Source organism: Corythoichthys intestinalis, chromosome 5 (genome assembly GCF_030265065.1).
Source record: "Corythoichthys intestinalis isolate RoL2023-P3 chromosome 5, ASM3026506v1, whole genome shotgun sequence".
Lineage (NCBI taxonomy): Eukaryota > Metazoa > Chordata > Actinopteri > Syngnathiformes > Syngnathidae > Corythoichthys > Corythoichthys intestinalis.
Window position 1 is genome coordinate 60,068,088 of NC_080399.1, and position 18,056 is coordinate 60,086,143.

Below are 18,056 nucleotides of genomic sequence, written 5' to 3' on the forward strand. Positions count from 1 at the left end.
GAGTCATTACAAGGGGTTGAAACTACGGTGAACGCGTAGAGTTTGGCCTTTTAGCCGGGTTGTCGGGGTTTTGCCGGCCCGGGTCGTTAGAGCTGTGCCGGTTCGGCTGGAATGGCTCTGGCAATCTGGCTAAAAGGTCAGATTCCTTCAGCATCCACGGTTTCACTGTATATCCTTATCATATGTAAAACACACGACAGCTCTGGATGCTAACAATCCCCAATATTGGAATAACTTTGATCAGACAATAGTTTACCGTGAAAATCTGCAAACATAAACTGGAATTTTTGACAGCAAACACTCTCCTGTTACGTCATTAGAGTAGGAGAGTGTTTGCTGTCAATACCACTGGACGAACTTGCCGCACGAACACTACAGGTTTTGTCCTACTCTCGTCTCGTCCTGTCTTTCCTGTTCATATTGACAATGCTGTCCCGCTCATTAATGTTCTTTTCAGGTTCAAATTAAAAGGGCTGAACAGATGTCATGTTTATGTCGCTAAAGTCATATTCTGAAAGCCCGGCAGTGCAACCCGTTGTCGTCACTGTCCACAGTGCATTGCGACGTCAAAAACAATAGCGACCTACTAACAAACGAATTTGAAATAATTGTTAAGGTTATTATAGTTTTTCAATGCCTTTTATTTGCAAAGTATATTGTTGGTGTCAGTGAGGGTCCTCATAATAATAATAATAAAAAGATTGCATGGAACTAAATTTTCCTAGGTCAGTTCTGCCTTTTTGTCGTGTCTACATACATTTTCGCCAATTCAGTATGTATACACATCTGCCATACGTGGACTCTGGGAGTGTAATTCATGTGGATCAATATATTGATTTGTCAAGCACATTTGAATATAAGTCAATCATAATGCAAAATGACTATACTTTGATATACTGTTTTGTTAAAGCAACACTACGTAACTTTTTCAAGCTTTATAAAATATTTTCGTAACATTTGTGATAACATGTCGACTGACAACTAGTTGAAATAACACCTCTTTTATACCTTGAGGGGGTCTGCATCACTTTCACCGGCACTAATTAACTTTGAGGAGGGTGGCAGAAAGCCTGCCACACAAAAAACTAAAAATGTTCCGACTGCTTTACTGCATATGTCACTTCCCCCTTTCCCCATTCGTCATAAAGACGGAAGCTGATGCGAACCCTTTCGCGGGAATTCTGCGAAGATGGAAGAGCAACAGAAGAGACAAAAAGTTTTGTCTGAGGAGACAAAAAAATGGATTCTACCAGAATAAAGGGTCACTCAAGTATAAACATTAGCCCGGCTTTCACTTGCTGGTATGACCCCACCCCCTAACCGAACTCGTCAGTGCTAGGCATGTGCTGGTTAACAGCTTCAAGGATTACCGTGGTATGAAAACGTCACAGTTTCAAAACCACTAAAATTTTCCGTCATACTGTAGTACGGTAATAGCTGTTATTTATGTCCCAAAAATGCAGTGAGAAATTCGTGGCCTAGAGCAGCAGCACTCACCCTTACCCCTCCGGTTGTTGCTCTGTCCTGTGTTTGTCAGTGACGCTACACCTGAGGTTTTCCCCTCTCAAAAAAGACAAAGTCGCTAGTATGGGAGTACTTAGGCTACTGAAAAGAAACGGACGGCCACGACTCAGAGGACGAAGAACAGCCGACATGCTTGCAGAGTGTGGTTGCCAGGGGAAGCAACACCTCTAACATGATTTCACATTTACGTGATCATCATCCGTCACTACACAAAATTTAAGGTAATTAAACGCTGTCATGAATGTTTCTCACCAGCTACGAGAGTTCACTCCAGGGTGTACTATAACGTAGACCTGTTAACGAGGCAGATAACATGGCTAGTTAGCATGCCAAGAAAGCTAACTGGTTTCCTCACAACCATCACCCTACTTTTGTGAAGTCTTCCGCCGTTGTAAACAAATGTTTAAAATAACATTTTCATGATACAGCCTGTGAGTTTTTTTCCCTCTGGGGAACTGGGGACTGGGCTGTGTTGAGAGAGGGTGTATAATGTGTAAATAATGATACGAGTCATATACATGCACTCTGTCTTTTACTCTCCCTCTCCATTAATATTCAACTAATTAAGATTAATAGTCGCAGTGGAATGTGTTTTACATAAAATTAATTTAAACAAAAATTGTTTAAGTCCGGTTCTCTTTTACTGAGGGTTCTAATATTGAGCAACTTGAGCTGTGGCTTTGGGTTTAGTCCAGAGGTTCTATGTATTTCAATTTTATTTAAAATATTTAAGTTATATATTTTATTTAGTTATTTATTCATATTGATTAGCCACAACTGGATTCATTACCTCATTACTATTCATCCTTCACACAGCCACTAGAAACAGAAATGTCCTTCAATCCATCTGCATGTGACCGGTAGATCAGGATTTGCGACACTGTGTGCTGATCCTCATGGGAAACGCAGTCTTCCTTGCAAAAACACTACCTTTTTTGTCCACCTGCGTCGCTACAATTGGCCAAAACTGAAAAGTTACCTATACCCCTTTCCCACTGGCCAAAAAACCCATGTCAACCCGCTAACAATCGGCTTTTGGTGGCAGTGGGAAAGGTGCAGCGACCTGCCTCGACCCGTGTCAATCAACCCGCCAAGCGACCCGCGTTAAAATCACCTCGGCTCTGATCGTCATGCAGTGTGAAAGCAAAACCCCGGGTCAAAAGTCAACACCCTAATCTACGTGGTGACGTAGGCTAGTACGTGATGCGTCATAACAAAAAACAAAAACCATGTGCTCTAGCCCGGATCCACATACGGCGAACAGTCGGTGTAACAGCGTTAGCAATAGCCATAACAGATGAAACAAAGGCTCTTCTCCTCCTTTTCTGACGTACACGACTCCTTTCAATTTCAAACCAAAATTCACGTCGCCTATGTTGCCTCAGCACAAGCAGAGTGTAGATCCTTTGCTGCATTTCGACCATTTTGAGGGCAGTAAAAAGCATGAAAACAGAGAACACAAACGGAAAGGAGGCTTCCATGTTGCTTTGCATTGTTTACTTCCTTGAACTGAATGAATTCGGTCGCACTTGTCGAAGCGCATCTTGGCGTGGTGACGTCACGAACCTTACGCACGGCTGAGGAGGGGTGGGGGGTTAGATGGGTGGAAAAAAACAAAGAGACACGGCTTTTTTTGTCAATGGGAAAGGTGCCAAATGCCAATTGCTAGTGGGTTGCATCGGCTTGGAAAAAACTTACGTTGACCCACTAGTTTCAGTGGGAAAGGGGCACTAGTGTTGCTTTAAAAAAAATTAAATAAAAAAAAAATCTTACATTTAATCAACAAAAGTGTCATTCACATAAAAAACTGGTTTGAATTTTTATTGCTTTAGGTAAATTGAAACAGATTGTGTTAAATGTGTTCATAATTGTGTTAAATGTGTTCATAATTTTGTATTAAATCGATCGAAGGCCCTTGAATTGAATCCTTTAAGAATATTCGTACTATTATCCAAATAATCAATAAGGCATTATTACATCATCAAAAGTTACTGCCCCATCTCTCCACCCCATAAATATTTTCCTAGATCCGCCCCTGCTGATAAAGCCTGCACTGATGGAATCGAAATATCTCACAAGTCAAGATGAGATTAAATCATATTTGCAGAACCAAAAAGAAATGACGCAATATAAATTATCTAGTATTTGAATGGTGTAAATACCTGATACTTGTCATGGTGTAAATACCTGTTACTTATGTAAAACTTGATAGTCATCATAAATGCGATATATTATGCTGCATTCGAGGAAGGTGGGAAGGCGGACTTATTCTGCTCGGATGGTACCAGTTGTGACCTTAAAGCGTTCCACGCGAATGTAAACAGCAAAGATGGCTGATCGTGACACTCTGTTTTTTATTTTGGCCATCATAAGACATTTTGACCTCCAGCAAACCTGTCTTCTCATAAAAATGTAACTATACGGTAAAAAATATTTTTTGTAGGGTATATAAATTACTTCATTTCTATAAATAAAGTTATATCTTTTGTACAAATCATTGGATAACTTCATGCAAAGAGATAGCAGCATATCGTTATGCTAAATCAGTAAACATCATATAGTGATACGGGTAGTTTTTTAAAATGACTAAATTCATTTAATAATAAATAGATAAAGATACATTTATTTTTTAAACGTGGAATTTATGTCTTACTATTAATCGTGTAATTTGTGTTTTATTATTGATTGAAGCAACTCGTGAAGTCGGGGTAGTTTTTTTTCCGACTTCACGACTCTGACCTCCCAGTACGAGTGGCGTTCCAATGCCATTTTTCCTGGTTGGAAGATGGAAATTCCGACTTCCCACCTTCCCCGAATGCAACATAAATCTACTTTGCCACATGGAGGTGACGTTGACGTACGAGTGAAAGGTAGTGTTTATTTATAGATGTTGTATGAATACAGTTTTGCGTGTAAAAAAATATCTCTTCGGTTTTATTCTGAAGATAAAATAAAAATAATTTAAAAAAAAAGAAAAAAAAAAGGATACAATATTTTTTTGTGAGACGCGGAACAAAATCTGCAGCCATTTCCCCTGCGGACCTACAACAACAGCGGACCGCTTGGCTCGCAAGAATGGAAGAATTCTGACATCTATTTAATTTTATGGCTAACGAAAACAAAATTTCCTCACGTCTTCGCAATTAATACGAACGAAGTAAGGGTGTGATTAAATTTTCGTTATATCAGTTGGCTGACATTTTGATCCGTCACACAATCGCAGCCTTTTACCACGCGTATGCAATATCAACGCTAACGAAACGCGGCCACACGTCATTTATGTTCGAAGTAATCACATTTTTTTATTTAAACGAACAATTTAATGTGTCAAGTTGGGAACTGTTGTTTGCCTTTTTTTATGTTTGTTGATTAATTCCCTTTTTTCACACAAGGTATGTCAGTGGAGAAGGATCTGTACGCTATTCTTGGAGCCAGCCCTACAGATTCAGTCCAGCAACTCCGGCACAAATATCAGAAGCTGGCCTTACAGGTATGTTTGTGTACTATGTCTTTTTATGTTTTTTAAACAGGATAAACACAGTGTGGAAGTGATTAGTCTATCTGCCTCACATATCCATGTTTATGAACTCAGCTCAGGCCTTTCTTTTAGCTTTCTGAAAGAATCTTACTGTTCTTACACATTCTCAAAACATGAATGTTAACTGTTATTTAATTTAGCGGTAGATAGGAGGAAGTCAATGATGCTAAGCGATAATGGAAAATCAGTTGATGCTATTGTACCGACACCAGGGATGCAACGATACAGTTAAAGTGCTTGTGACACGAAAAAGCATGTTTATTTCATAATACACGCGGTATTTTATGCTCCTGAATGATATGGACCGCGTGGATGTGTGTGGAAGCGATCGCTATATTTATTTAGTTTTTTGAATCCCGCGCCAGGAAAATGAGTGACTTCCGGCTTCGGTCTCGCATTGAGGAGGAGGGCGCTGTGACGTGTACGGTAGAAGACGTCCTCTTCACGCTACAGTGTACTGTTGTGTATGAGGACGAAGGATTCAGCTGATTTTGCGGATTAATACTTTTATTTTTTGCATCACGCCAGCCAAACGGCTGCAGAAAAATCATTCTGTATGCGGGAGAGGCGTATGCGCCTTTTTGGAGTTTCAAAAGGTTCCCATTTACCGTGGATATTTACTGTGGGACCATTGGACTTATAAGGAAGTGAGTAAACATCTTGTTTTGTATTATGTCAAATACGAATACAGTGATTACAAAGTAAACACTATAAAATTCCTTTAAATAAAGGACTACTTACGTTTGATCATTGATAGGCATGTAAAAAGCTATCCTCACGCTTATTAGCAGTTAGCTGTTAGCACGTTAGCTACACAACAATTCCAGCCACCCTCCTCCAGGGAACGAACTGTAAATTGCTCTCCGCCGGGCGGTTTGCCGATCCGCAAAGAAACTCGACAACCGGGTCGTCATGTCAAATAATCCAGGCTAGTTATGTGTGATTTTCCACTTCGAAGACTTTGAAACATCCCTCGGTTCGGGTTAGCATGTCGGCTAGCTGTCACTCCTTCTGGTCTGTTTACATTCTCCGAAGCCGGGGAAGGGAAATGACATATGTCCGATTTAGGTGTCATAAAATATCGTTCGGCAGGTGTGACAGTAAAGGTAAAGTCAACTGTTTTGACCATTATGGAGTAATTTTGCCATGTCGTCTTGAATAAATGGATTTTTATTATTTTATATTCCATTTAGCACAAGTTATTTGTCATGACCATGCCATTTATTTAGCAATTGGGGAAAGTACTTGGGTAAAAAGAATATCCTGTAAAAATATTGAAGTAAAGAGACAGAAACAATGACATTTTGCCGCTCTCTTCGTCGCGTTTTCCTCATTGTGAATAGTTCCCCCTCGACGGGCTGACTGGTCCTTCTCAAGCCATTTATATAGCTATTGGGGAAAAATACTTGGATAAAAAGAATATCCTGTAAAAATATTGAAGTAAAGAGACAGAAACAATGACATTTTGCCGCTCTTTTCGTCGCGTTTTCCTCATTGTGAATAGTTCCCCCTCGACGGGCTGACTGATCCTTCTCAAGCCATTTATATAGCTATTGGGGAAAATACTTGGATAAAAAGAATATCCTGTAAAAATATTGGGAGTAGAGAGACTGAAACAATGACATTTTGCAGCTCTCTTCGTCTCGTTTTCCTCGTTCTGAACAATTCTCCCTCAATGGGCTGAATAGTAAAACCGATGAGCCTAGTCTACCGCTGACGTCATCCACCTGTTGGGGACGCTAAAGCCCTATAATTGTAGGCGTGGCTAACCGGCAGATTAAAAGACTAATTTCTCGTCATCTGCGCTTTGCTAAATTGTTGTATATGGTCGAATCGTCTCAAAATATGATTCTAATTCACATAATAATGCCATTTAAGACTTTTTTTCTGGTGTCGTATGCTCTTTAAGTCACGGTTCGGTACGCTTTTCGATACGAGGGACCTGAGTTTTGCGTCCATTCAATACATTTAATGCACTGAAACAAAAAATACAAGTGTTACTTTAGTTTGTTTTATTTTGCTAACAAGCAAAAATAACAATGCCATCATATAAACATGCATTATAGTGCATAATATTTATGTGCTTACTTCTTACTGATCTGAAGAAATTTTGTATAAAAGTGCTGAGAACAATCTTTACTGTTTGTAAAGTGAGGCAGGGCACACTGTTGATTGCTACTGCCGTCTTAGCAGGTATGTTTACCACATGAGTAAAACATCCTATTAGTGGTCCGAGTCCATCTGTGTTACGTACTAAATTAACAATATTTGCAGCATTATCTATAGTCATTGGTATGGATTGATTTGGCCTGCTTAGCTTCCATTCAGTCATGGCGGCTTTTAATTCATCCTTGTAGTATATGGACTACGCGTCCCAAGATCACTCTGGGCTTACGCAGCCAAAGGCATGTGACTAAGGGTAGGGGGGGTCTAAGTAGCATATCTAAGTTGGTATTTGATGATATGTAGTGTGTGTGCGCGAGTGTTGTCGGGCATTAAAAAAGTAAAACGCCACAGAAGTCATGTCTGCTCATTACTGCACAACACCAGCATGTGCCAATCGGACTTTCATAAACAGGACGAGTTTGAAGTACAGCGCTCTTAATTTGCTACTCATTGTTCATCATGTAACCGTGAGATAGCTCTCAGTGTCGTCCCAGGGTGTCCAGCTGTCTATTGTGAAAGCGAGGTTGTTCGTAGAAGCCAAGTCGGCTACAATATATTGGCGGACTTTGTTGTACGTATCCGTAAAGACAGTCTTTGTTTAACATATACGAGTGGGGATAGCATATCAGTTCACCCAAAATGCTGCCAAACAACGGATCTGTACGGCATTGAAGCTGACAAGCGGCCTTCTTAAGTTTCTGTCGTTCTTCACGAGCAATGATCCCCATGCGCCACACCTCCCACCTTTCAGACAGTTTGGGGGAGGAGTGGAGGAGGGACGCTGCTAGCAGCAGAGTTTGTTTTTTCAAGGCAAAGCTGCGCCGGACATTTTAGCAAGAGAGACGACAAAAATTAATTCGGAAAGCTTTTCATTTGGATCGAATGTTTTTGCATATTGAATGCTTTGTTACTGTGGTCCCAGCTCTCTGTAGGTTATTCACTAGACCCCCCCCCCCCCCCGTGTGGTTCTGGGATTTTTGCTCACCGTTCTTGTTATCATTTTGACGCCACAGGGTGAGATCTCGCATTGAGCCCCAGATCGAGGGAGATTATCAGTGGTCTTGTATGTCTTCCATTTTCTAATATTTGCTCCCGCAGTTGATTTCTTTACACCAAGCGAAGAGTGAAGAGTTACAGAAAACGTTTGGCCTCCGTTATTGCCAACAAAGGGTACATAATAAAGTATTGAGATGAACTTTTGGAATTGACCAAATACTTATTTTCCACCATGATTTGCAAATAAATTCTTTAAAAATCAAACAATGTGGTTTTCTGTTTTTTTTCCACATTCTGTCTCTCATGGCTGAGGTTTACCCATGTTGACAATTAAAGGCCTCTAATATTTTCAAGTGGGAGAACTTTTAACCACAATTAGTGGTTGACTAAATACTTATTTGCCCCACTTTAAGTGTGGATATGTTGACATCCTATTCTATACTGCCTGATCGTTAATCCTGGCACAGATAGTTTCTGCACTTGAGCATGTCTAATTGCATCCAGTCATGCGTGAATCCCATCAGACGTGTGATAGTCCTGCAGACAAGTGAAAATTCGGCACAGGGGCCGCCCCAGCCTGTCAGGCTGAGTTACAGCCTTTAATTTTCAAAAATTAACAAATGAATTGTTAAAACCCAAACTTTTTCACTGGATTCAGATCCTCAGAAAAATTACTTGATCGGGCCGATTTCCAATCTTAAGCAGTGTCAATCAAAAGGCTGTACCAACGACACCATGACAGGGACGGTACCTTATTTGGATGCATTCAGGATGGTTATAGCATCTTGGGTGCCTTTTGAAATCTGTATAATTCCAATAGAAATCCAAACCTCTGCTGCACTTTAATTAAAGGTATGTTGTTATTTTTCTTTTTCTCATGTGTATTTTCCCACTGTTTGTGTGTTTTAACAGTGCCACCCTGACCGCCTTGGAGATGTGTGTGACATTGTTGCAGAGACTAGTAGGAAAATGTTCCTTGAAATTGACGCAGCCTGGAAAATTCTGTGTGAAGATGAAACTAGAAAAACCTATGATCAACAAAGGAGAGGTAAGAACCTATCAATGCCTGAATTAGTGGTTTCAGTCCTTGTTGGTTTCGTCAATGATGACGTTACGATGACCTGATTAGAGGTGGTAATCTTTGGGCACCTAACGATTTGATTACTATTCAGAGGCCACGATTCGATTATAAATCGATTATGGATGCGCACCCCCCCTCAGCTATTGGCTGCTTTTAAAATTTCGTACATTAGTTAGAAAAATTGTACAAAAATCCTCTCAGGCTTAAATAAACGACTATTTCAGTATCAAGTTAATTGTTCAAAACAGTAAATAATTCCCCATTCTGTATCAGCAGCTTTAAACTACATTCAATTACTTTAATGTTGTGAATCAACCGTTAAAGTTGTTAAAATTCCTCCCGTTATTCCATTATTTCCGTTCTGTCTACTTTTGACATGTGAAAGTTTTAAAACTGTTTGAAAGATAGGTTCAAGTCAAGATTTTGCCGATTTAGGAGTATTTGTAGATAAAAATTAAATTAGGTTCGCTTGGAAAGTTCGCTACAACAGCCTTCCAGGGAAGTCTACTGCTTTAAGATGGTGGGTGTTTACTAACGCCAGCAAGTCTGTCATTTGCCATCTAGCTATTTATACATGTGATATCTACCGTAGCATTATGTAGGCGTAGTTTGTAGAGGCTGTCGGCCACATTCAGGTATTATTGTGTTTTTTTATCTAGCGGCAAGAGTTGAGCCGTGAGTTGAGCATTGTCATTACCCGGGTAATGACAAGCATGACGTTTACTCTCGGCCCGTTCCTCATTGAGTCCCGAAGACCGCGCTGACTGTGTTTTAGCTCCGCTGTCCTTGACATATTTCAATAATTGGAATTTGGATGTTTGTGAATTGTTCTCGAATTTTCCATGGCCGAATCGCGAATAATCTAAGAATCGGAGATTTCACACACCTCTAGCCCTGATTATAACGAGCTAAAATATTTTTTGGGGAGATATTATGGGGTGAAGGAGAGAATGTGAGTACCGTAATTTCTGGACTATTGGGTGCCCCTGATTACAAGCCTCACCCAGTACATTTTTGAAGGAAAAACCATTTTGTACATACATAAGCCTCTCCTGCCAATAAGCCGCGTGTGCCCACTTAGTAACAAGAGACACTGACAAAGAAATACAGTTTTCAAAATTTTAATAACACACCTTAACTTTTCGTTCCAAACAGCGCTGGCAAACACGGCAGTTATATAGCAGCGGCACGGAAGTTACATAGCATCAGCATGGCGGTGCAGCACTAATTGTGCTGGTTAATAAAAACATAAAAGTCTTTGTTAGCAATCTTCATCTTCCTCCTGTGCATTCAAACCATGGAAGTCTTCACCCTCAGTGTCGGTTATGAAGACGCTCAGATGCACTTCGCCACGCACGCACCTACTCAGTCTCTCCTTCGCTGTCGCCTTCAATGTCTTCCATAATGAGGCAAATTCACTCCCAGCCTGTGCGGTCCTCCTTGTCACGCAGCAGAATGGCCCCTTTAAACCCGTTGGTGATGGCGGACTCTTTCACAGCGCTTCATGCTGCCAGGCTCCCCGGGCAAACCTGTGCAAAAGCTGCTCTTCGCATGCGGCGAGTCTTGGCAAACGATCTATCGCCGCTTGTCATCAAAGCTTCCCATACAACTCGAATGGCCAATTTAATTTCTTCTAGCATTTTCCATGATGCAGGTCTGCCAATTCTACTCATGCACAAAGACGAGCGTCCGCCACCTCTTTTCATGCACAACGCACAAAGTTAAACTACTGGTAATAGTGCAAACTAGCGTCTTCCTCGACACATATATTCCACGTGTCTCACGCCCACATTCCATGCTCACTCCCACATTCCATGCTCGAGCGCCCCTGGCGGCCATCAGAAAAATACACAAATTGGCCGCATCATTGCACACGCCGCAGGACCCAAAATGAGGGGAAAAAAATAGCGGCTTGTTGTCCGGAAATTACGGTATATTGGAAAAAAAATGCTGGATTTTCATAATGCCAGGCAGGAGGTCTAGAGCAGTGGTCCCCAACGTTTTTGGACCGGTGTAATGTGGGCCCTTTTTGTCACGGACCAGTAATATTTTCAGGCAGAAAATGACAGTAAATATAAAATAACGTGTTGAGGCTAAAAACGAATATTAAGTGCAGGGTAAAATGTCACTCACTATACACTGAAACTTTTTTTTTCTTTTTTTTTTTTTTTTTAAACAGCGGCCTCTCCGAAAACTTGTCAGCAAATATCCATGGTCGCAAGCATAATGAGTTATTCTCCAATCGTGAAAGGTTTCTTAGCTTTATCAATACGGTTCACCATGAGGTATGATGCTCTCATTGCATTCACTTCTTGCCTCGTTTGCGAGCTTTCAGCCACATACTATGCAGAATGGACTTGGTTGTAGGTTCCTCTTTTGGCTCAGCAGGTGGCCTATTTCCCATAAAAAAGCTGTACAAAGACGTCACCGCCCGCGGCACACAACCTACAGCAGCTAAAGTTCCTGTTTACATTGACTGGCGCTGGGCTGCTATAGATGTGCAAACACTCTACTAATTGCGGCCAAACACTAGATGGCGATCTATACAAATCCTTACTCTGATTAGTCTATAGTCTATAGCAGGGGTGGGCAAACTATTCCACAAAGGGCCGCAGTGGGTGCGGGTTTTTGTTGCAACCCATTAAGAGGACACATTTTCACCAATCTGCTGTTTTACAAGTGCAATCAGTCGATTGCAGTCAGGTACTTCTCATTTCTGCTGAAACCACATTGGTTATACTATCTGTGCTGGGTCAGTTGGAACAAAGACCAGGACCCACTGCGGCCCTCGAGGACCGGTTTGCCCACCCCTGGTCTATAGAGTAGACAGGCATATTGATGTGTCAAGAGCCAAAGGCCAGATTGCAGTCATTAATAAATTATTTATTTTTCTGCGGCCCGGTAGCAAATACGCCAAGGACCGGGGTAGTATGTCAGCCTGAATCGTAGCGGTGTATGGGTGGAGTCACTCATCTGACAGGTGCTGCGCCAGCCTGCCCCCTGTCCCCCACTGGTGTTTAGGATGTGCTTTAAGCTTGGCTGCGCTCCAGGCTTGCTTGTTTTGAAACGTGGTAAGATGTCTTGACAAAAGAGAATATGCAACCTTGCTTTAGCACAGTGCTTCTCAATCATTTTCTGTTACGCCGCTCAAGCAGAAGTAAATGTTTTGCCCCTGCCAACTTTCTGCCGCCACTGTAAATAGTATATTTCTATAAATTTATATTTAAGTTTATAACATTGTCTCATTGTTAACATTAAAGAAAAAAAATCAAAGATCAACTTCCAATAAAGTAGAACTTTAGTAACATTGATTTTATTCGTAACAGAAAAGACTTATAGCGCATTAATTTGCCTGAATAAAACTAAAAACGTACACTCAAGGCTAGAGATGCACGATAATATCGGTCACCGATAATTATCGGCCGATAATGGCAATTATGACGTCACACAGATAATCCAGATAAAACGAAATTCAACCGATAATGCAGTCCGATAATTATATACTTGATTTAGCCTCCAAATGTGCGCAATCAACAGGTTTGTCCAATTCTGCTAGTTTTAAGGAGGTGTTTTTGCGGTGTAGTCATGTGGTATATGTTAGGAATGGCTTACTTTTAAAGGCATTTTTGTGCAACTTGGGTGTTTACTCTCAAAATAATTGTTGCCAAAAGCTTACCATTACACAACGTCATTGCCATTGTTTAGTTGTTGGAATTTACTACATGTTCACATTTGATGTGGAAAAAAATGGCACTAAATTACATTTTTGCACAGTAACATTTGATCTTTGTATACTTTAAAATTTTACATACATATTTGAATAGAATTATCGGTGTGACATTATCGGTTATCGGGTGGAAGGGGCAGGAAATTATCGGTTATCGATATCTGTCGAAAAATGTATTATCGTGCATCACTACTCAAGGCATATCTTTGGCACACAATTTTTGCTGGTTCACTTATTTTTCCCCATTCTGTCATTGTTTGCATACTATCCTCATTAAAATATGAAAACCTGACAGACATTGACACTGTTTGTACATCTGTGTGATTTTGACAAAGCTCAGATCACAGTTGACGGTGATTTTATGCAGATATTTTAGAAATTCCAAAAGGGTTAGATACTTTTTAGTACCGCTGTAAAATTAAAAGGCTGCAAAAGACAACACTAAATGAAACTTTTTTTTTTTTTGACAAATACTTTTTAAAATCCCGCAATACACTGAATCCAAGTAACTTGAACCGCGAAATGGGAAGGGAATACTGTACACTGCTGGCCAAAAGTATTGGCACCCTTGCAATTCTGTCAGATAATGCTCAATTTCTCTAAGAAAATGATTGCAATTACAAATGCATTAGTATTAGTAATATCTTCATTTATTTTGCCTGCAATGAAAAAACACAAAAGAGAAAGGGGAAAAAAAATAAATCATTATCATTTTACACAAAACTCCAAAAATGGGCCGGACAAAGTATTCGTCCTCAGCCTAACACTTGGTAGCACAATCTTTAGACAAAATAACTGCTAACGATCGCTTCCCTCTATCAATGAGTTTCTTACAATGCTCTGTTGAAACTTTAGAACATTCTTCTTTGGCCAACTGCTCCAGGTCTCTGAGATTTGAAGGGTGCCTTCTCCAAACTGCTATTTTCAGATCTCTCCACAGGTGCTCGATGGGATTCAGGCCTGGACTCATTGCTGGCCACTTTAGAAGTCTCCAGTGCTTTCTCTCAAACAATTTTCTAGTGCTTTTTGAAGTGTCTTTTGGGTCATTGTCCTGCTAGAAGACCCATGACCTCTGAGGGAGACCCAACTTTCTCACACTGCGCCCGACATTATGCTGAAAAATGTGTTGGTAGTCTTCAGACTTCAGATGCCATGCACAGGGGCAAGGAGTCCAGTACCAGAGGCAGCAAAGCAACCCCAAAACATCTGGTAACCTCCGCCATGTTTGACTGTGGGGACCGTGTTCTTTTCTTTGAAGGCCTCATTTTTCCCCCTATAAACTCTATGTTGATGCCTTTTCCTAAAAAGCTCTAGTTTTGTCTTATTTGACCAGAGAACATTCTTTCAAAACGTTTTTGGCATCCTCAGGTAGGTTTTGGCAAACTCCGGCCTGGCTTTTTTATGTGTCGGGGTCAGAAATGGGTGAGGTCTTCCTGGGTATCCTACCATAGCGTCCCTATTCATTCAGACGCCGACGGATTGACACTGTTGTACCCTCGGACTGTAGGACAGCTTGAACTTGTTTGGATGTTAGTCGAGGTTCTTTATCCACCATCCGCACAATCTTTTGTTGAAATCTCTCATCAATTTTTCTTTTCCGTCCACATCTAGGGAGGTTAGCCACAGTTGCCATGGGTTATTGATGACACTGCGCACCGTAGACACAGAAACATTCAGGTCTTTGGAGATGGAATTGTAGCCTTCAGATTGCCCATGCTTACTGACAATTTTGCTTCTCATGTCCTCAGACAGTTTTCTTTTCTCCATGCTCAATTTGGTACACACAAGGGCACAGGACAGAGGTTGAACCAACTTTAATCCATTTTAACTGGCTGCAAATGGGATTTAGTTATTGCCACCACCTGTCATGTGCCACAGGTAAGTAACAGGTGCTGTTAATTACACAAATTAGAGAAGCATTGCATGATTTTTCAAAGGGTGCCAATACTTTTGTCTGGAGTTTTGTGTAAAATGATTATGGTTTAATTTTTTCCCCCCATTCTCTTTTGTTTTTTCATTGCAAGCAAAATCGATGTAGATATTACAACCAAAGCATTTGTAATTGCAATCATTTTCTGGGAGAAATTGAGCATTATCTGACAGAATTGCAGGGGTGCCAATACTTTTGGCCAGCAGTGTAGATACAAAGAATATCTTGTAAAAATATTGGGGTAGAGAGATAAAAATCATCAACCTCGTGTTTGTTGTCTGTCGCCTTTTTCTCGTTGTGAATCTTCCTCCTCCTCAAACATACAGTGCTGCTCGAAAGTTTGTGAACCCCACAGCGATGGTCAGATTTTTTGTAAAAAAAACTAAAATAACCTTATTAAATGTTAAGTTATACCCAAATCCACAATACTGACATTCCAAATAATGGACTGAAACAAAAGAAATAGTTATATTGTCATTCTTTATTTAACAAAAGTGGTTGATTTAAGAAAAACTCAGATATCATGTGTGCAAAAGTATGTGAACCCCTTCAGTTAATAGGATATTGCGCCTCCTTTTGCAGAGATTACCTCAACCAAACGGTTTCTGTAGTGACTAATCAGCCTCTCACATCTACTTTGGGGGATTTTTGCCCATTCTTCCTTGCAGAACGCAGTCAGTTGAGAGAGGATTGATGGGTGTCTGGCATGAACTGCTCGCTTCAGGTCCCGCCACAGCATTTCAATGGGATTTAGGTCAGGACTTTGACTGGGCCAGTCCAGAACACGAATCTTCTTCTTTTTCAGCCATTCCTTGGTTGTATTGCTGGAATGCTTTGGATCATTATCATGTTGCATGATCCACCTTCTGCCAAGCTTTAACTTCAAAACAGATGGCGTCAGGTTATGTTCTAGGATTTGACAATATTCCTCAGAATTCATGATTCCCTGGACTATGTGGAGTTGTCCAGGTCCTGAGGATGAAAAGCAAGCCCAGATCTTGACATTCCCACCTCCATGCTTCACTGTTGGGAGAAGGTTCTTTTGGTGGTATGCAGTGTTGACTTTTCGCCAGACATGGCGGTTTTGGTTGTGACCAAACAGTTCAATTTTGCACCTACATCAGTTGATGAAAACTCTTTTTAATTTAGTCTCGACAAGACAACTGTTAAAAAAACAAAAAAAAAACTACTGAATTGATTGATTAGGAAATCAGGTTGAAATAATAGAAAATTCCAAAATGTTGAGGGGGTTCACAAACTTTTGAGCAGCACTGTATATGGCTGTATGTTACATACTTCCTTTGGATCGACAATATCGTACTAAAAAAATCCACAGTTGAACCAGGATAGTTGAAAAAGGCTTCCTCCTTCATTGGGCTCAATGCTTAATTCGCTGAAATCGCTCATTCTCTGACATCATCACCAAGATGGAGGCGTCAGAGCGCTATAATGACAGGAGGAGCTAAACGGTAGATTTAAAAACTAATTTCTCGTCATCTGCGCTTTGCCAAATTGTTGTATATAGTCGAATCGTCTCAAAATATGATTTTATTTCCAATAATAATGCTATTTAAAGGGTATGTCAACCCCTGAGGAAATGTTAATATTCCATCATTTATCCATAAATGCATGCCTCTTGTATTGATATCATGCCACTTCATGTAATTACACACAAGAAAATGAGAGGAATTTGGATCGATTGTCAAGCTCAAACGACCGGCGCCCGAGATCTGGCAGATTGTGTGCGTGACGTCATTACAAGTGAAGAGAGTGCCACCGGCCGCTAGGGTGGCTGCGCCTGTCTGCATCAATTAATTCCTTCTAGTGAGGGGAGAATTAGGGGTGTTTTGAGCTGTTTATGCTGTTGCATTGTGTTCGTCCTGCACATATTCCAGGTTCCCTCATGAAGAAACACCCCTCGTTGTCAATAAAAGAGAATTCAGAATTGACAGTGAGGGGTGTTTTTTCAACAAGAAAAAGGCTCAGTGCTTTAATACTGAATGGTGGCGATAATGGCAGACAATTTCGTTTCTAGTTTCAGCGACAAATCCGACGTAGAAGGACGTAATGAATGTTCATTTAATGGTGACGAGGAGAGTTACGAAGCTTTAATTGGTGTCTTAGGTTACCAATTTGAGCCCAAACGAACGCCAATGCAGCGGAATGAAACGGTCATTGAGGGGAGCAATGACTAGGGATGGGAATCGAAATCCGATTCCAATTCGGAACCGGTTCCTAGTGTTTCGAGGCCTCGACATCACAATAAAAAAGGCTTAACGATCCCTTTAACGAGTCCTGAAAACGTATATTGCGGCGTGACTGTCTTGTTGTCCAAATGCATCAAACTAGCTTGTTGAAGTTTGGCTACACTTCACCAGGAAAGAGGGTGAAAATGAAAGGTTACGATGGTTTAGCACGAAGCACGAGCATTGCAGCCGTAAACATAACAATGACAGCACGTAGGTTCAAACGCCCGAAAGTTTGTCTTCACTTCACGAGGAAAAATTACAACAAAACGACTTGCAATAATTGCAACGTGGAGATCGGAAGGGAACAGACTGCACTGTCCTCACCGAGACAGCTATACAGCTAGGTAAACTCCGAAATGACGATACAGAAGACGTTGGTATAATTTGCTAACTTTGTTCAACCATCACATGAAGCGTGAAACTGAAAATAGAAATGAAACAAATCAATTTCGTCCCCAATAACAAACAGGTTTGTATCAACGTAAATCAGCGATGATTAGCTGTTAATTCAGTAATAACAAAACAGTTAGCATGCGTTTGCTAGCATTAGCACATCGTTCAAAACACTACACAACTGGATTTAAGTGTCCGATCGCGAGTGGAAACACACAACAACAACACAAAAGATGATACATACAGGCGTTGCCTCTGTGGATATTTTACAAGCATTAACAAAGAACGTAGGGTCGTCGCAGTGCTTCCCTCTCTCACTAACTCGCTTGGATGCGGCATTTCTTCCTCGCGTGTAAGCGCGCTCTTCTTCACGTGAGCGCGTTGTTCTTCGCGTGAGGAAGCGCAAGGGCGCCCCCACTTGAGCGTGAAAGCACCATAAAAACTAAAAGGCA

At 40.9% G+C, this 18,056-nt stretch overlaps 1 protein-coding gene across 2 annotated transcripts in view; it reads left to right on the forward strand.

Annotated features, from left to right (window-relative positions):
• Positions 1–4,555: 4,555 nt before the first annotated feature.
• dnajc24 (DnaJ (Hsp40) homolog, subfamily C, member 24) overlaps positions 4,556–18,056 on the forward strand; it is a 32,043-nt gene continuing 18,542 nt past the window's right edge. Inside the window, exons 1-3 of one of the 2 annotated variants that reach the window (XM_057837669.1) lie at positions 4,556–4,681; positions 4,917–5,014; positions 9,137–9,272. In XM_057837669.1, coding sequence (XP_057693652.1) covers positions 4,919–5,014; positions 9,137–9,272 — 232 coding nt within the window. In that variant the 5' untranslated portion in view covers positions 4,556–4,681; positions 4,917–4,918. The other variant, XM_057837670.1, reaches the window with a different exon arrangement.